At 39.4% G+C, this 20,481-nt stretch overlaps 2 protein-coding genes across 2 annotated transcripts in view; one reads left to right on the top strand and one right to left on the bottom strand.

The window, feature by feature from the left end:
- The window catches only part of HTRA1 (HtrA serine peptidase 1), a 60,069-nt gene extending 58,467 nt beyond the window's left edge, over positions 1 to 1,602 (top strand). The window contains exon 9 of the mRNA XM_072995443.2: positions 888 to 1,602. Within this exon, the coding sequence (XP_072851544.2) occupies positions 888 to 1,056 (169 nt within the window). The 3' untranslated portion in view covers positions 1,057 to 1,602. The remainder of the gene's footprint in view (positions 1 to 887) is intronic.
- LOC110075340 (scavenger receptor cysteine-rich domain-containing protein DMBT1) lies at positions 277 to 18,541 on the bottom strand. The gene is made up of 9 exons (XM_072995444.2): positions 18,396 to 18,541; positions 15,283 to 15,321; positions 13,240 to 13,551; positions 10,731 to 10,748; positions 8,928 to 8,945; positions 7,350 to 7,661; positions 5,240 to 5,269; positions 3,845 to 4,156; positions 277 to 894 (listed from the first exon to the last, which is right to left on the bottom strand). Exons 1-9 carry the CDS (start codon positions 18,451 to 18,453, stop codon positions 884 to 886), a joined length of 1,110 nt encoding a protein of 369 aa, XP_072851545.2. The 5' UTR covers positions 18,454 to 18,541; the 3' UTR covers positions 277 to 883.
- Positions 18,542 to 20,481: the final 1,940 nt, after the last annotated feature.

Consider the following 20,481-nt stretch of genomic DNA (forward strand, 5'->3'; position numbering starts at 1 on the left):
GAATCATGTCTAATCCCATTAGCTGGGCTAAAATTTCCGTAATTCAGAGTCTGAGTTTGTCTACAAGACAGGACAAAATGATCCAGGAGAGAAAAGGTGGCATATTGTTCCCATTTGCTTGCATTGTCAACAGTGACTTCTGCTAAAAGAGCAATGACAATTCCATTTGACATAGAGATTTGCTCTTGATTTCTCTGTCAGAAACAAATACTCATGGTATGGGGGTGGAGGGAGAGGAAGGAAGCCAGTGGCTAGTAGAAATAATGTGACCCAATATTTTTTGAAATTCACTCTTTAATTGCACTTAAATCATAAAAAAACAAGAAAAATCTAAAGCATACAAGTAAAGAAACGAAAATTCCATCAGCTGAAGAACTGGAAAGAAACAATTATTTAATGTTAGAACTCTTAAGGTCTTAGAAAGGCAGAATTTCACCCATCTTTTTGGCCAGCCTTTCAGAATTTCTCCTTCTGAACAGCTCTGGTTAACAAATCCTAGATTACGACCACAACTCATATAGTTTTCTCCAACCTAGTTCCACCCAGAGATGGTGGTTCACAACCCCAATTCTCCTCGAGAGGTCAGCATCATAGAGGAGCAAACACTGACTGTACAATCTTCTCAACTATCTTTCAGTGAGGGGCGAGAAGTGTCCCCTCTTTACCACGAGGGCATTATTTTGCTTTTCTTTCTGCGTGTTTAACATAGATAGTCTGAACTATATTGAACATACATTGAGGGGTGCAGTGTTGCATGCTTTGCTCTTTAGTTGTGTTTTTGCATAGATGTCTGGATCCCATCTCCTGAAGGTTCTGGTTACAAAAAGCAGGTATGATTCTTTCTGTTAAGGGTAACGTGTTTCTCTCTCTTCCTTTTTGTATTTCAGGGGAGGCCTGAAAGAAAATGATGTGATTATAAGCATCAATGGACAACCAATCCTGTCAGCCAATGATGTCAGTGACATTATCAAAAAGGACAATACACTCAGCCTGGTAGTACGCAGGGGAAATGAAGACATTATTCTAACCGTGATTCCTGATGAGATTGACCCTTAAATAGAAACATGAGCTGGATTTCATGTTCTCTGTTAAGAACAAGCAGTGGACTAATTATATTATATCTGTACTGGTACAGGAAATAGACTTTTGACCAAAAATCCACATGCTCAGTGGAACTGTATTGGCCAATCAACTAATTTCATATAGGTTTGAGTCACACAACCTATGCAATTTTCAGGATGATACTTCTGCTGTTCTTAATGTATGCTATGTGCTATCTCTTGGCTGCCCCACCTGTTCCTCTATCTTCAGTGGTCAATATTTGATCCCTTCTCGGCTGTAAAAGTTATTACTTTGAACCAAGACTTCTTGAAAGTAAAACCATGGCTAAATCATATTCTGCTGTATTCATTCTTTCTACAGCTTACATTTTCATGGAAACGCAATTGTTAATAAGAAAGATAGATAGCTAACATGTTTGGAAATAACTGCTGAATTGTACACATACAACCCGAAGGACTTTTCCTTACTGAATCCATGCTGAGTTTTTTTAAAAAAAGAATATTGTATTTTCCTAGTTGAATTAAAAGAATTCTAACAATATCTTTGTTTGTGTTTTCCTGATCATATGCCTTCGTCAAGACCTTGTACATTGCCCCATATATTCAATGCCTCCTTTATCTGAAAGCCAAAACACTTTTTAAATACAATAGATATAAATGGCTTCTGAACAAGAATCTTTAGATTAGGAGATGGGTACTAATTTATATTTAACAAAGATTTTCTTTACAGTGAAGAGGTTTCTGCTCTATATTTTCTCAAACTGAACACAATCATTGATTGTGATTCTAACATATTATCAGAGGACTGTTGAATCATTTGCTGCTGGTGCATATATTGACTTAGTAGTTAAATGAGCTCTGGATTGGTGGCTCATTCCAGACCCAGAAGTCCATTCATGTGAGGATTCAGTCAATGCATATTAACGTAAGCTTCTAAAGTCACTGTACTGAATTGCCTGCACTGCATATTTGCTGTAACAATGCACAGCTAACAATGACAGTCCTTGTGTCCTGTAAATGCAATGAGAGACAATTATGTTCCAAGAATGATTGTGCACTGTGGCTATATAAACAGAGACACATTTTCTATCCTGTACTGCAAGATACTGCTGAATGCTGCATCTCTAGTATATTCCTGTGTTCTCAGTTCAGCCACTACATGCCAAACAACTGGAAAGAGTGTCCTGTTACTACAGGCATCTCTGTCTGAAATATTTTATTTCATTGGCAAGTGATAGGACATGTGGCAGAGACCGTGTTTTGGCTTTGTTAAACACTTCTTTTTAGATCTAACTCCTGTACCTTTAACTTGGCAGTCACTAACATGACACAGAATGATGACTAACATGATGGTAATTTTCTTTCATATTTTGCCAGTCCAGCTACAGTATGCTTTGAGGCATTTGACCTAGAAGGGGGTGCAAAAAGATTTACTATGTCTGATACAGTGTTGTTCTGCTCCTCTGTGCATGATGGTACATGCAAAAAGTGGAGATGTATTTATGGAGAGATCAGATTTTCACTGTAGATTTGATCCTGAAACCCAAATGATGTTACACCTTTTAAACAACTTTCTTCATACTCATGACAGTATTCCTAGTCACCATGGCAGATGGAACATCAGACAGAAAGTTTGCGGAAGTTCAAAGGAGTGCTTTAGAACTATCTAGCAAAAATTTCAATCAAAGTGAGTCACTGAGCTAAAAATCCTTGGATTTTTGCAGATGGTATCATGGCTGATATGATTTGAACTTTAATCTTTCTGTGCCCTGCCACCTGAGATCCTTGGATTTCTCTCTTTGTTTTATAAATTTCAACTAGGAATGGTGGAACGGTGGTTGGAAAGAATGAAATACCTGATGGAATTAGAAGACATGGAGACTGCTTAAAAATTGAAACCTAGAATGCCACCTGCTGGACTGTGTATGGTTGTTCATCAGGTGTGGACAATGTCATGGCAATATGAAGAATCCATTGTAAACCGAGGACAACATCTTCCTCCAGCCAGTAGGTAATACTGCTGATTTGGCTAGAACTGGCTCAGCTACTCTGTAGACTAAATTTTACCCCAATGTCTCTGATACAGGATCTGCTACATATCAATAAACCCCAATCCTCAGCAAAAAAGAAACATTGTGTTTTGAAGTGAGGCAGTGCGGGAGAGGAAGAGAACTGAATGACAAGAGTTTGGGAATGATACTCCATTCAACACCAGCAAGGAACAAATTTGAAACCTACACTCTGCCCCCTTTTCAAACTTTCTACCTGGCATGGACATCAACCTAAAACTTTTGGACTTTTGATGTTTTTTTCAGCACTGCCCATGCCCAATGCTGCCCAGACTGATGAAGACCTGCACAGTTAAAACGTAGTGTTTTACCTAATTTTAGTGGTCAAATAAAGGTATCGCCCCCAGCCCTTGCCTATAGAATTTGTTCCTTGGGTTACTTAGCTATAGCCTATAGGGCTGCTGCCTATTAACTGTTTAGCTGAGAGTATAAACCTCATTTTTCTGCCTTTAATTACCACACACACACATACACACATACAAAAAGAAATATCCAAAAGATACATGTTGTTTCAGGAAGAGCAGAAAGAGTTTGCTGCTATCCCCAATAATTTGTCCCTAAGAAAAACTGACTTGTGTCACATTTCTGTGCTAAACTGTTCAAAATGTCTCTACTTCCAACATCCACATTATAATTTTCCCTTCTGGGTAAGGAAGAGGGGAAAGACTGGAAATACAAGTTTAAACATCAGAGGCATGAAAACCTAAAGTTTACCTTTACAGATGATTCCGGCAACTTCAATACTGTGGCACCCATGGGTTCCCCAGCCCAAGTGTTTGCACTGCCATAGGTGAGACTCAGTGCCCTTGCACTGCAAGTTAGAAAGCCAGATGTTTCCATTTCCTTCACCAAAAGGAGCCTCTCCTAGCGCTGAAATAGCATCTCCACATCCAATCTCCCTGCAAACAACTCGGGCATCATTGATGTCCCAGTCATCATCGCAAACTGTTCCCCATGTGCCGTTGTAATAAACTTCAATTCGCCCCTCACAACGGTTAGAAGAATTGACCAATTGTATGGCAAAATCTGCAACAGAACATAGATGCTTAGTTTTAGACTTCATGATGACTGCTTCCATTAAACTAAAACTACGAGAGAGATGATCACACACATTCAAAGAGACAACTGTATTGTTTTCTGCAGATACATATGTCTTATTGTATTATGGATTTTCCCCCAGAAAGCTAGTAATACTCTCCTCTACATGTTTACTTTGAAGTCTGTGCCATTGAGTTCAATGAGTCTTACTCCCAGGTAGCAACATGCCAAAGTACATATTCAGAAAAATGAATCTTTCCTCCAACTAAAGTGCTTTCTCCCCAGCAATGTGATACGCTGTGTTACGTATGACTCTGGAATTAGACATGCAAAGGGAGTAATGGTTTACATTTCATAGACAATTCAAATGACACACTTGTGTCTCTTTTTAATTTGTTTTCACAATTGCACCTTTTTCACCACTTGAGGGGGCACTCTTTCTGGATACAGATTTCTCTGAATGTATGTTTTCGTCTTGTGTGGAGGACTGCAATCTCAGTTAACTTTGTGATGGCTGCAATAGAAACAAGCACTACAACTACTGTGGGTGCAGTTAAGTATTTAATCAGATTTACTGCAAGTGTTCCATCATCAACTGGAGGGTGCAGTCATGTTGGTCATCTTCTTTCATCTCTGAAACTGCACTGGCAGCCTCGCACCGTATTTCTGGTATATGCTTTAAAAATCTAGATCTGTTCAAATTTGGTAGCAGCCTCTCCTGTTTTCACATGGACATACCACAGTGGTTAATATCATGGTGTCATGCACAGTTGTTGAATATTAAATTTTTTATACTCTCTAGCAAGAACTGTTAAATGTGCTGATTGAACTAGCTTCAGAGCCTTGCTGAATTTCATTGGCAGCTCAAAAGACTCAGCACTAGTACATTTGGTATTATCTATAGTTTGCATTGGCTTCCCAGACATATTGTTCCTTCACCCAAAACTCTTGGATTTAATCATATAAAATCCTTAGCAATCTGGACTGCACACTGACATACCAAGGTTTCAATAGACAATGAAGAGTGTTCAAAATACATTGAAACAGTGATAAAAGAGAAATCCACATTACCTTGCAGATCAGGTGGTGCCACTCCAGAATCTGTGAATGGAAATAAGACTGAATATTCAGGAAATATGTGAAAAGATTTCATTAAATTGCTGGACTCTCTGTAGTAGCAGGAGGAGAGAGAGCACTTATTTGCAAAAACAGACAAACAAAAACCATAAATAAAAAAGGAAAAAAAAAAAGGCAAAGCTATACTGTCCAAATGGATGCACCACCAACTATCACTCCCCAATTTGTTTATTTAAAAAAAAAGGGGGGGAAGAAAAGTTGTGCCAAACAGCAATTTTAGGCTGCCACTTTTGTTGTTGTTTGACTGCTATTACAACAACATTGCCCAAACAGAGCACCACAATAAATGTTAAGAGGTAGGGTGTAGTTGGTTCCAGGCAAGCTTTGGGGATGTGGTCTAATGCAGCTTTAAACAGTTTTAAACTCACCTTAAGAGGATGCCTGGTTAACTTTTGCCATGATTTTTTGGGACATTTATTTGTTATTTTTCTCTACTGTCCACAAACTTCTGTTACATCAGGCATGCAGGAGGATTTGTAATCCACAGAAATTTACATTAATTGTTTGATCCCTCCCCCCCTCCCGAATGGTCTATTAAGGGGATCACATTCTTCTACATTTGCACCATGTGGCTTCCTGTGTGTGTGTGTGTGTGTGTGTGTGTGTGTGTGTGTGTGTTTGCTCATGAATCATTTCAATGTGATGAACTCCACACATCTCACTCAGAAGTGTTCTTGGAGACTAAGGGGCTGAATAAAAATCTTCCTGTGGAATAGATAGCTGAGTTGCATAAAGTGGGTAAAATCCTGTTCATTGCTTCCACTTGCTCAGTAATCCATTGCATGGGAGGTTGAGCATTTTTTAAGCTTGCAAAGTGAGATATTACCACAAACTAGAAATGGTCCAACCGGTCATGCAGTATACCATTGCTTAAGTGGACTGGATTATGCCTGATGATATTTACATTGTATATGGAACATCTGATAAATATTTTTCACAATAAAAACCCAAAGAAAAATGATCAACTAGATCTCAACAAGTGGCAGGCAGAACTGTTCATGTATGAAACAAAAAAGGTGCCAGGAATATAAGCATCTAAAATTTAGTGAACTCTTACTTTGTGTTCTGTTGGCCAGAATTCTATTCTGAAATATTGCACATGCAAACAGAAACTGTAATTTGTGCAGTTTCTGCAATTTTTCAGTCATCCATTATATGTCCAGGCATGCAACCAAGTGTGTTACCTGCACAACAGATGATCATGCAGACCAGTTACACAGTTTTGTGTTTACGCTGCACCATCCCAACAGAATTGTGAGTGTTACACATTTTCAAAAATGAAAAACATTCCTGGTTATTTTAAAAAGCATATTCTTACTTCTCAGATATCTAAGTTTTGAATCATATTTACTGACACTCTATCTTTAGGTTTTGTAGAAGAACACTATATAAATCTGGATTGGACGTCTATGGTCCAGATCTAATTGCATTTCAGTTAGTCTGCTAGTCCCTACCAGCTTGGCCACTGTTGAGGGATTATGGGAACAGTAGCTCATTAACATCACCAAGACCATAGATCCCTCACCATAGTAAACATGCTCCCCCCCCCCCACGCACACACCTAAACAAGACAAGCTCAAATGAAGAAGGGGAGAAATGGGATGAAGGCAGAAAGGCACAATTCTGATTTCCATAGCATAGGCATCCTTCAGTCTCGAGAGACTATGGTAACATGCTCTGAATCGAGGAGTGTCCTCTCCAGAGCATGAAGCCCGGGTAAGGTAATATGGAGGATAGGCTTTTACCCAAGCAGCAGATCCCCCCTCTCCACATTGCTGAAATGGTCCAATGGAAAGGCAAGAGCCAATACAACTGGTTCCAGCAATGTCGCAGGAGTTGGCAGAACGACACATGCTGCCTTCGGGACTCCAGCTCCGGATTTTGCCTCTAGGTTAACCCCTGAAGCCTTTTCCATGAGTGGATATAGCCACAAGGCAGTGGAGGTTTGAAATTGGAGTTTTCCTTCTCCTAGATGGGCTGCCTTCCATGGCTGACGAGCCCCACCTACCCGGCTGATTTCCATAATACAACAGAAACCACCTACCTGAACATATAACAGCAGCATCTGGGTAGCCTCCACATGTAGCAGGCCGATACTCATAAGGACAAGATAATAAATCATATTCATCGCCCGAACAATCCACATTTGTCATCAAAGGGCCACCCTGCCCGAAACCGAAAAGGCCGTTGCCCAAGGCAGCCAGAGCATGGCCACAACCAAATTGTCGACACACGACTTCGGCATCATTTAGGTCCCACCCTTTACTGCAAACAACGGTTCGCCAGCTTGCAAAATAAGTCACTTCAATACGGCCAGCACACTCATTCGGTCCACCGACGAGCTGCAAAGAAAGGACTGAAGTTGGGGAGGGGAGGGGGGAGAATGGGGAATTAAAAAAAAACACTTAAATAACATTACAGACAGGTATAGTAACATTTTAAGCATTTGTCTTCATTTAACACACACAAGCACAGAAAGGTTTTAAAGGTACCAGACTAAACCCGTTGCTTGCACCAACTAGGGCAAACACATGGAATCAATAGGACCTTGGCAAAGTGACATGAATGTGACTCTCTATGCTATCACAGCGAAAGATTGATTCTTTGAAAATGGCTTTGAATATGCACATGTTGAGAAATCAGAACAGTTTTAAAGAATTTGATCACTTCTCAATTTCTAGGTAAGCTGGTACATTGATGATTTGAAGCCTATTAAGTCATGCACATTGGGCCGGCTTGCCTGCACTGACTTGAACTTCTCAAGCAGTTCAGATAAGACATGAAAGATTTTAATCAAGATCGTTCTTTCTTTCTGTGCACCATGAATTTTCTGGTTGCATTTTAGAATAAGATAAAAATAACAATAACAGAATAACAAGCATTGTAAACCTAAACTAATAACATATAACAACCCCCCACCAAAGATGGCAACAACAAATAAATAGAAATTTACATAAATGGGTTAAAACATCTCTCACGTAGGGAGAATTCATCCAAATCTATGTTTAAATAGCACCAAATGCCTGTTGAAATAGCAGTGTTTCCACTTACACTTTTCACTATTTAATGAACATAATGAAACCACTGTAAATTGTTGTTCTACAGGCAGCACTGAAATAATGGCAATATGCTCCAAAAATTCTACATTTTGTCAAATAACAAATCCACACCTTAGATGGCACCATCTTCTCAAGAAGAGCAAGATGGAGAATGTGTGGTCCTTCAGATATTTTTGGGGCTGTATTCCCCTTAATCTTTCACTGCTGATCATGGTGGCTAATATGGTCTGACAGAAGTTGAAGTTCAAGAACATCTGGAGGGCCACATGTTTCCCAGTTTTGACACAGAAGGCAGTTAATGAAAGGAGCATGGTGAAACAAGCAAGCAAGCAGAGGATCTCTGCAGACATTTTTCACAAAGAAGCACAATCTGTAGGTTTTCATAAAACTATTGTGTTAATTCCATGTGAACGGTCTCATGTGGGACACTTGATTCAGAAAGGATTGGGAGATCTATGTGATTATTGCATGCTAAAATTAGAATAAGTTCAATTCATTATTACAGAGAAAATACCCTAAACCATGCAAAAAAACAAAAAAACAAAAAAAACAAAAAAACTCACAGTCTCCTACAGTTCCAGCTGGAAGAAAGAAGAAAGGGTGATGGTTAACATCTGTAACCAATGTTTATACAAAACAATTCCTTCCCTCACCACAATTAATTTCAGCTACATGTTTAGAAAAGATCAATGGCTGAGTAACACAAAATGATTGCTCAATATTCACTGAAACCAGCTGGAGGTTTGGAAAAGGCAGAAGCAGTGCCAACATGGAAGTAGGTAAGATGCTCACTTTTTAGAACTTTGGTTTGCTTTTCTGTAAAATTAACTGAAATGGATTTGGGCTATGAAATAATGGCTGAGCTGTCCTGATACAACCTTGGTTATTATCTCTAGATTACCCAAACTGTAATTGCCCGTTTGGAGGAATAAAACCACTTTTGCCTGGCATGTCATTTGCAATAGAGATCTACTCTCCTTATGAATCCCAGGAAAAAAATATGAAAAGAAGCTTATGCCCAGATTTTCACTCTTCTGTAAGCAAAGCATTTTTTTAAACTTCTGCTTTTAAGTATGAATGCCAAATGAATGGATGCTGAAGAGTATCTCCTACTAGAATAAGATTCTAGCTGGACTATCTGGAAATCACTTAATAGACTTCAAAGTGAAGTAGGAAGATCAAAGAACAATCAAGTAAAATGGGGCTACTTGGAAACAGGACAATTTTTCTGCAACTGTGGAGAAGTTCAACCAATGCAGCACTTATGTGCATGCAATTTATGCCCCACCACATGTACAAAACAAAATCTAGCAAATGCTATTAAAGTACCCCACTTCTGGTTAATTTTTTTAAAATTATCTTAACATTTTAACTTGACTCAATTTTACCTATATTTCATATATGTCCATAATGTTAAATTGTGCAACACTATTATATGAAGAAAGAAAGAAAGAAAGAAAGAAAGAAAGAAAGAAAGAAAGAAAGAAAGAAAGAAAGAAAGAAAGAAAGAAAGAAAGAAATTCTACAGATCATATCTTGCTCATTTCATCTTGATTTGTCTTCTGCAGAGGTTGTAATTATTTTGATCTCTAGTTTCCACAAACCTTCATGCATCACAACCTCGATAGATGAAGCTGTTTCATTTTATCCGATTTATGATTTTTTTAAAAAATTGAACCCTTACTCTTCCAAATATGAAGAATTTTGCTAAGTTGACAAAACTCTGATAAAAATCAACTGAAATGAATTCCTTACCTGTGACTACTCCAAAACTAATGTAGAAAGCTACATTAGTGCAAATGGAGGTTTCCTTCCTAAAAACATATATCAACTTTTTCTGGGGGCAGGATGGAGAGGTGATTTTTATCAGGAGTACAGCAAAAGGAGGAAGAGTTGCAATCCCATATTCTCTATATCCATGATGCTGCTCAGGCTCTCCCAAAATTGCTGCTTATTTAACCAAACCCACACATGTTGGTTGCATTCACTCTTAGTGTAACATTTAATCAATGTCTGAAAAATGTCCATTCAGAGGTTGTCATTTCTTGTGATCCAGAATTTCCATATGTACAACTGTATGAACATGGTGTTGCTATAAATGCCAGCTTTCTTCTTCAAATCAACAAATGAATCCAGTGTTTACATACAGTCCCTTTCCACACTCAAAACTGCTTCACAAATGAGAAACATCTGAGTTTTGGGGAATGTAATTCCCAGAATTCCCGGCCACTCCAAAAATCCAATGTCTCCCATCTCTGAGCTGCTCCTTGTATTCCAGCAAAGGTAGAAAACCTTGGCTTTTGTACAATAAAATGCAGATAAAAACATGGAAGATTATAATTCAAAAAGATAAGGGAAAAACTTACTTGGTTTATATATTTCATCTGTTAAGACAGAAACAACAGGAATAAATGTTAGAAACATGGCAGCAACAATGATGATGGATTATTTAATACTCCTCAAATATTGTATACGTAATAATTCTCTGAGAATAACTTCAGTCCTTTAGCCTTTATTAACTTTAATCCTTTCTTGAAGTGGAGCGAGGTCTTTTGTTTGATTGAAAACAGACATAAAACTGGCATCAAAAGAGCAAGTCCATAATAACTGATAAGAGAAAAAAAAAGTCCTACTGATAGACTCAATTTTAGTCTCTCTCCCCCCACCCCACCACCATACGTAAGGGCCTGTTTCTTTCTACACTGGCCTTGTGAAAACCCAGCTATGTTATAACCTTGAGCAAGTCACATAGTGGTTCTTGGATTTCTGTGCCTGTGGCATCAGAGCAACTGGCATTTTAGGAAGAATGCAAAATAATTCTTGTGCCAGGGCTTTTCAATAACCTGCATGAGCCTTTGGTTTGTACAGCAAGTCCAAAGAGAATGAATTTCACATCTGAAATACAGTACTCTCAAGTATTATGTTGCAAAACAGCTCCAAGAAAGGTATAATCAAAGACTGTTCTTACGTTACAAGCAATGAAGAGTTGCTCTAATGTTTGATCTTGAACCATCCAGTAATGTTTGCATCACCATATTCACAAGGGAACTTTGGCCCATATGGGACATTCTGTCATGAATTCTGCCCCTGGCCAGAAACCAGCAGACAAGCTGCAGGAACTGCACACACACACTCCCCCTACCATATGGTTGTAGTTATCTAAATGTGACCAGAATGATATGGGAACAAACTTTCAGTGAAAGAGGAGGATGCGGCCCTAATAACTGCTGAGAATTGCTCCGTGGGCAGTGTGTAATAGGAAGCATATGACCCAACTGTGAAATCTTCAACTTTAATTGCAATTGCATGGTTCATTCCAAACAATCAGCAACAGAGTGCATAAAGGGATGGGTATAGATCATAGACCCAGTGTGGAGTAGCGGACAGAGTGACAGACTTTGATCCAACCCCTTCTAACCCCTGCTCAACCATGGAAGAGAGAGAGAGAGAGAGAGAGAGAGAGAGAGAGGTACATTTGTTGCTATGTGCTGTCAAGTTGGAACAGACTTAAAATAACTCTAGTAGGACTTTCAAAGTGAGATATTTAAGGAGTAGTTTTATCAATTCCACTCCCCTAGAGAGTTTCTATGGCCGGGTGGGGATTCAAACTCAGGCCTCCTGAGTATTCATCCATCCCTCTGTCCATTATACTACACTGATGACCATCAGCATTGGTAAAACCACTCCTTAAATATCTCATTTAGTCTGAAAGTTCAGTTAGGTTATACACATAACATATATATATAAGCCATGTAGCATGAACCTACAGCTTGTATCACTTGGTAAGATGATAATGAACATATTTATAGCAACCTCGTAGCACTCTAGCTGTCATGGCTGCATCCTAGAGAATACTGGGATTTGTAGTCTGAGCAGAACCTTAGAATTCCCTGCTGTAGTTCAGAGGAGTAATTCACTTAACTACAAAGCAGTTCACTATAACAGTTAAGGTGCTATCAGACTGCTATGCCTGTGGAGTACAAACATATGCACAGCACTGTACAAGAGGCCTCACATAATTGTTCTAACTATTCTGGAGGAGTAGCTGATAGTAGCCTACACCAATTTACCAAGTTGATGAAGACAATTTCACCACTCAACAGATGTAGGAGTTTGGTGAAATGATCAGCATTCACCCCAATACCTTGCCAATGTTATTTGGCATTTATACATGGTAGGAGCTTAATTCTGAATCTGGAACTATTGAACAGCATGAATTATCCAGAAAAGTTGTAATTAAACAAACAAACAAAAATCATTCAGGGATAAAACAGCAAGAAAGATCCTTAGCTTGCAGAATTTCCAGCTCTGGCTACATGTGTGCTGGTTTGCTAACAATCATTGTGGATAATTCATTATGGAAACCCCATTTGATGCTGTTTCCTTTTAACAAAGGGGAGTGACAACTACTAAACCTTAGGGGGGGGGAGGAGATGAGTCTGAGCATGACAAGCCACATATCATCAAGAGGTTACTTAGAAAATACAAGAAATTGAATAATTCTACTTGTTGTTATATACTTTTGGTGCAGTTTCAAAAAACCAAGTAGGTAAATAGATGGTTGTTGTGGGTTTTTCGGGCTCTTTGGCCGTGTTCTGAAGGTTGTTCTTCCTAATGTTTTGCCAGTCTCTGTGGCCGGAAGATGCTGGCCACAGAGACTGGTGAAATGTTAGGAAGAACAACCTTCAGAACATGGCCAAAGAGCCCGAAAAACCCACAACAACCTTTAGATCCTGGCCGTGAAAGCCTTCGCGAATACATTAGGTACATAGACATTGTGATGAGTTACCACTTGGTCAAGCAACCTCTTCCTCTGTACCAACATGCTAGAGGATTTTCAGGATAAAATCATTGCTTGTGAAAGTCAACATATACCTTGGCAGAGAACAGTGGCATCCTGTTTGTGGGTGCAATCATGTATTCCCCATCCACGGTTCTCACACTCCCACAGGTAGGCTTCATCCCCCTTGCATTGTACATTGTCCAAGAGGATTCTGCCTGAGCCTTCACCAAACTTTGGCCAAGGAAACGCTGCAACAGCATCCCCACATCCCAGCTGCCTGCAGACCACTCGAGCATTCTCAATATCCCAGTTGTTGCCACAAACAGTCCCCCAGGCTCCTTCATAATAAATTTCAACGCGGCCCTCACAGTAGTTGTACGTGTCGGCCAGTCTCAGCGACAATCCTGCACAGGATAAAAAGTAAATATGTCAACATTGTTAACTTCCTGCCTTATTGAAGGCCAAGATAGGAAAATGAAAACGGATTTCTCCAATTTTTGGTGCTCTGAAACCACTGTCACAACTGCACAACTGTCACAACTGCACTGCAGGCCAGGTGAGAGGAGGAAAAGAAAGAGACAACTATGTGGAAACTAAGGAAGGTGCCACTGAATTTTCTGTGCTGTTTCTGAGGATTCTAAGGAATGTTCTGGGGGGATGCTGTTGTTGTTCTAAGCTAGGCTTTTTCCACAGATGTTGTCCTTCTCAGATTGGCCAGCTGGCCCATACCAATTTAAAGAAACTGTCCGTACACAGGTCCTCAAAAATTCCTGCACTTGTTATAAAAACTGATTGTAATAAAGTTGTGACCTGTATTGAACCAGCCATTTGCTTGTTCTTGTCTTTTTTTCCTCTCTACCTCTTTCATGCCTGTAAACAGAGTGAAGAAAAGAGAAACTGTGCAGTTGTCTGGATAACCAAAATTAATGGTAAGTAATAATCCTCTTACTTACATAAAATAGCAAATTTTGTTAGCATTATACCTTGTGTAAACACTGTATAGATAACATCACTTGTTCTTGTAAACACCCCCCTCCCAAATGCTAGTTATTTAATGACCAGTGTTCATAGTAAATAAAGGTCTGTTAACATGACCTTTATATTGCCTATTACATGGGGAAATATATCTGTGAAGATTCTCACTCATCCAGGTGAGGTTATCTGGAAGTGGTGTCACGGCAACTGGACTTCTTATTAGGTTGAAACATTTCGCTACTCATCAAAGCAGCTTCTTTAGTCTGAGGAGAGTTGGTAGGAGATCCCTGATACATCCTCCAAGTTGGTTTCACTTCCCCCTGACTGGGGGGTGAGTGAAAATCCACTTCTGCAGTTCTTCTCCACCCATTGTTTTGAGTCATTAACAATTGTTAACAGTGATCTTCCCCTGAGAGACGGGTCAGGGAAGCCATACATTTGCATATATGAAATCCCTCATTCAGCAGGGGAGGAGGCCTTAGATACAACCTGTCTCCTATTTATCATGCTGCCCTTTCATCCATCCCCAGAAAGATTAGGACCACATACACCAGGAAGACCACTGTTATAGACTGTTAACCTATGACAATGGGTGGAGAAGGATTGTAGAAGTGGGATTTTCACTCACTCCCAGTCCTTTGTCCTTCTAACAAGCCTATTCAGACCAGGGGAAAGTGAAACCAATGGGGAGGATATATCAGTGATCTCCTACCAACTCTCCTCAGACTGAAGAAGCTATTTGGATGAGGAGCAAAGTTTCAGCCTAATAAGAAAGAAGTCCAGTTGCCATGACTCAACTTTCAGATTGCATGGGGAAGTGAAGTGAAAGGCCATTGCCTTCCCTTTCCATTAGCCTGGCCATCTTGTCCTCTAGACCAGTGCATGTGGGGAGTAGATTGGTTGGTGGTATGCAACCCCCCGTAACTTATCTAGAAATGTAGTTGCCAGCATCACAAGGAAAGCTGGCTTCAGAAACAAGCCCCACTGCTCCATTCCCCACTGAAAGCATGAAATAAAATTAGGTGATCTGTTGCAAATCTTTATATCAAAACATAACCAATTACTTACATAGGAGTAGATACTACTGCACTCAATGGGAGTTACTTTTCAATAGCCACATTCATGTTCATTCTATTCTATTCTCAACTTCTGGTGCTTACCTGGTGTTATCGGTGCAATTGTGGTCGATGAATCTGGTCCTGTAACATCATAATAACAAAAAACAGCAACAGCAAAAGAAGTTACTATTAATCTGGAGATTCTCTGGAAATGAAAAATTTATCTGTTCACTCAATATAAAGATGCCCTAATTCAAGATGGGTTGAAATAAAAGATGTTGAAATCAATTACACAGATTCTTTTAAAAAATGAATTGGATTTTACTCCATTAAATGAGAATTTTCTTTAAAAATGCCATATACCTCTTAAATAGTAAAAATGTTAGCATCACATAACATAACATGAATATTACCTCTACATATTAACTTCTGAATCAATTTCATCAGGTTAATCTCTGAATCAGTACCTCCACCAAAAGCTAAAACTTCTAAACAAGACAATTTTCTGTCTAAATGAAGAACTAATCCAGTTGTTTCTCAGATATGCATATTTGTCGTCGTTTAGTCGTTCAGTCGTATCTGACTCTTCGTGACCTCATGGACCAGAGCACGCCAGGCCCTCCTGTCTTCCACTGCCTCCCAGAGTTTTGTCAAATTCATGTCGGTAGCTTCGGTGACACTGTCCAACTATCTCGTCCTCTGTTATCCCCTTCTCCTCTTGCCTTCACACTTTCCCAACATAAGGGAATCATTTACAACCTACCAAATAGGCATTTAATTTACAATTGATAAATATAAACTACTATAATTTGTCCAGTCACTGGAAAGCCTTATTTCAGCTCATGGACATTCCTTTTTTCTTTCTGCTTTGATTTGGTGAGGGCGAGACTGGGCAGAGTGAAGCAGAAAATGGCAAAAGGGGACTGGGAGATTGTCTAATATGCAGGTTCCTAAATTCCCATACTTAACCTCACAAATGATAATGAGAATTAAATTATTGCAAAAGATCCCATATTGGGAATATTTAAAGATTTTTCTGCAGCTGCCAACTGTGACAAGATACAACCAACTCATTCACCCATTCCTACCAAGAAAACAAAACAAAGCCCTTTTAAAAACCACCTTCAGGAGTGTGGCGTTTGGGATATTTTTGCTTCACCTTCTACCAGGGATGGCATTCAGGTGGCAAAGGTTTCTCCAGCTATAAGCTTTCAGTGTAGAGACAATCCCCTTACCACGGAAAACATATTTTAAAAATCAGTACAAAAAAATTCAGCAGATCATTTCTAGATTTTCCACCAAATTTTGAATGCTATTGTTTGAAGGCCAATGGTTTCCAAGGTGGATTAGCAGCAGATGCCCCCCTTCAATAGGAGCATTTCTATTTATTGCTAATCTATCAAATGTTCAAGGTTTCTAAGGAGATGCAAAGGATTTCTGCATGGATTTCTTCAAGATTTTTGAAAGAGTTTTGATCCATTCCTTAAGGCCAACTTTTTAAAACGGAAGAGAAGTGAGGTAGTGTGGACAAAAATCATTTTAAGATTTGCCCTTAGGTGACACTAAATAGTATGAACCTGCACAAAGTGGGAAGTAGCAATGCACTGCTCAGACGAGACCTAGTTGTCAATTAGCCAGAGTTTGGAAAAGTTACTTCTTTGAAATACACCTCCTATGACTCCCACTGACCTTCTCTGTTGCCAAACTGAATTATGGATTTAAATTGCTTTTATGTAAATCAATCCACTATACACCAAATATAGCTTTGCAACTTGTTTGGTGTAATTCCCTACACAAGAAAATCCCAAGCACCAAAGGGTGAGGGAAAGTTGGATCCAATGGAAGGGAAACTGATGTTATACATCTAGTCCCACAGGGGAAAGCCAGATCTTTTGACTGTATTTAAAGGCCGAATCCTTCTTCAGCTAGTATAACAGACCTCACCTCTACATGACAGCTTGAGCCAAGGTGAGACGTATAAGCAGTTCTACTATCGTTTTACAGTTTAAAAAATATATGATTTTATAAATAAGGAATGATTGGTTTTGGAGACCTTTAAATTACTGCATTGAAGTACTTCCAAAAATCTTTAGTGCATGTGTTGCGTGTGCCCTTGTCGAGCAAAGAGACATTTGTTTGGTGGTGGTAGTGGGTGATACGTTGTCCCAGAGCTGTATAGGAATATAGGATTATATCCAACAGAAAAGTAAAAAATTAGTGGAAACAGTAGCTATTCTGTTTTAAGAGGCTTTACAACAAGAACAGGCCCTTTTAGCAGGTCTAGTGGCCAATTTCACTTTACTTTATTTAGACTTATACCCCGCTCCTCAAAGTCTACTCTGGGTGGCTTACATAAATGATAAAATACAATAGAATAACATGCATAATGATGCCTAATAATAAAACCAACTAACTAATAGATATATACATTGTCAAGATGGGGAAATTGAAGAAACAAAGCAATTTTAAACCCCACCTCTGATCAACAATTCATTTGGAGTCCTGCACACTTATTTATCACTAAGTCCCACTGAGCACAGTTGGGATTTATTTGTTAGACTGATATCCTCCTTTTCCTCCAAAGAATCTCTCACTCTCCTCCTCCTCCCTTTGTTTCCACAATAACTCTTTCAGATAGATCAGGTGAGGAGATTATGACTGTCATAAAATCACAAAGTGACTTTCACATCTCAGTAGGGATTTGAACTCAGGTCTCCTGAGTCTTCATCCAACATTCTAACCACTACATTCTTTAAGGCTAACACTCTGTTATGCAGCACTGCAACATCCCAGAGATGCCTGCACTTTTAAAGATAACACTTCTAACCACTAGCATTTAAATATACATGTATTCATGGCAGTGGTGCCATTAGGATGGGACTTTGGGCCCATAGTCTGTGGTCCCGCTTGGCAGAATGAACAGGACAACCTCTAAACCACAGCAAGGCTACTATATTGATTTGCAAAGTAAATAAAGGAACACATAGTACATCTAACCGGCACCTCACCCCACCCTTAAAATCAAGAAATCCAAAGCCAGAATACACTGAACTGCACCGTCTGAACCTCTAGCCATGCATGTTACTTGTACAAATGTCCCTGGCAGTTAAATCTTTTTCAACTCTGCTTCCACTTTCAGCCTCACTTTAATCTTTCCCCTCAGGAAGAACTCTCACTTTGCAGACACAGCTATAGAAAGCACTTAAGCGCATTACCTGAGCTGACGTAACAAAGCATTCCTGCAACTACCGTTAAGAACAGAGTGGGAGGCATCCTGATGGGGATCCTCTTGGTCAATTTTTGGTACAAGGAATGTCTCGTTTGAGTTCTTTATATGTACTGACTATCTGGAGAGGTGCGGCTTTATGTTCGCTTTGCCACATGTCCTTGGACAATAAGTAAATAAATAGGTCACAAAAACCGGGAAGTAGGGCTGAGGGTGGACTGTTGCAACCCATCGTTCACTGACTGCTGTCCTTGTTTTTTTTTAAGTAATTAGATTAGTTTAGAAGAGATTATGCTTGCAAATGGCTCAGGGACTTTGGACAATCCATCCTCTAATGCCAGCTTAACCTCTGCCTCTGGAGATAGACCATTTACTTTAGAAGAGATTTGAGCCTGAGTCTAGACAATATAAAAGTGTAAAGGCTTCTTCAATTGTTGTTGTTGTTGTTGTTGTTGTTGTTGTTGTTGTTGTTGTTGTTGTTGTTGTTGTTGTTGTTATGTGCCACTAAGTCACCTTTGATTTATGGTAACTCCATGAATAAGCAATCTCTAGAATGTTCTGCCCCCAACAGCCCTGCTCAGTTCTTCTAAACTCAAGCCTGTGGCTTCCTTTAGGGAACCAATCTGTCTCATATTTGGTCTTCCTCTTTTCCTGCTGCCTTCAAACTTTCCCAAATTTACTGCCTTTTCAAAAGCAGGCCAACCTCAGTTCATCATTTTGTCTCCTAGTTCAGGCTTAATTTGCTCTAGGATCCATTTGTCTGTCTTTCTGGCAGTCCAGGGTATCTGCAAAGTTCTCCAGCACCATATTTCAAACAAATCATTTTTTTTTTCCTGTCAGCTTTCTTCACTGTCTAGCTTTCACACCTGTACATTGTGATTGGGAATACAAGAGATGGCATTGCAAAGGATATTCTTGGTCTTGGTCTCCAGTGACACACCCTGACACTTGATAATCTTTTCGAGTTTCTTCATTGCTGCTCTTCTGAGTCTCAGTCTTCTGATTTTTTTTTGGCTGCATCTCCATTTGGCTTGATGACTGAACCAAGATATTAAAAAAACTTTAACCATTTCAGTTTCTTAATTGTTGACAATAGCATTGTATAGTTTTTCTGTAGTCATGATTACAGTGAGAGAGTTGCCTCAGGCAACAGAACTGGGTGTTGTGAAAAGGTAGCAAATTGTTAGTTTTTTTTTTACTTCGCCATTCCATTTTAACTGGCAAACCAACAAGAGATTTCCTCATATAGGTTTAACTTGTCCACCTTTGGGTCCTATACACCTTGTCCATTTTTGGATGGGGAATCAGTGTCATTGGGTGGTCTGATTCAGGCTGTAAAATATCTTGGGTCAGCCTTGCCTTGAAATAATGACCAAGAAACACAGCTAAAGATAAAAGAAGATCTGAGGAGACATCAGTGATGGTCGTAGGATAGGAGTGGGAGGATGCCAGAGATAGAAACAGCCATCTCTTTCCTGTGCTTTCTCTGACAGAGTCCAACCTCCAAGTCTCAAGTGCACTTTGTAAGGGCCATATTTCATTTTTCCTTGATTGAACTCCTTCGCTTCATTTTTGCTTGAAGGTCTTATATATTTTGAATGACTCCCAGGCTCTTGGGATTTATGCTGAGACATAACCTGTAACATGACTTGAAAAAGTGCTCTGAGATTCCAGGGTCAACAGCGTGACATTGCAAGAGGAAGTAATCTGCTTTTGAGGTATTTTCCCTTTCTTTGTCTCTGAATTTCCTGTTGTGAAATCATGTGTAGGCAAATATAAGCTGAACAGAGTTCTTTAAGGAAATAGCTTCCAAGAAAAGGTCATTGGTATAGCCACAGCATTGAGTCTGCAGTTTCTGAGCAGAACTGTCAATGCAAGGAGCATTTTGAGAATCTAATTATGTGGTGTAGCATGTCTCAGGTTTTGAACTTAGAATAAGGTTTTGGAATCCATTATCTGGATCTCAGGGTCTTACATTTTACTAATTGAGATGCTTCTAGTTCTTACTTGGCAATCCACAGTCTTCTGGCTTCACCACATGACATTCAAGTGTGGCTAGATGTACCCTTGACCTT

The sequence above is a fragment of the Pogona vitticeps genome, chromosome 3 (assembly GCF_051106095.1).
Source record: "Pogona vitticeps strain Pit_001003342236 chromosome 3, PviZW2.1, whole genome shotgun sequence".
Lineage (NCBI taxonomy): Eukaryota > Metazoa > Chordata > Lepidosauria > Squamata > Agamidae > Pogona > Pogona vitticeps.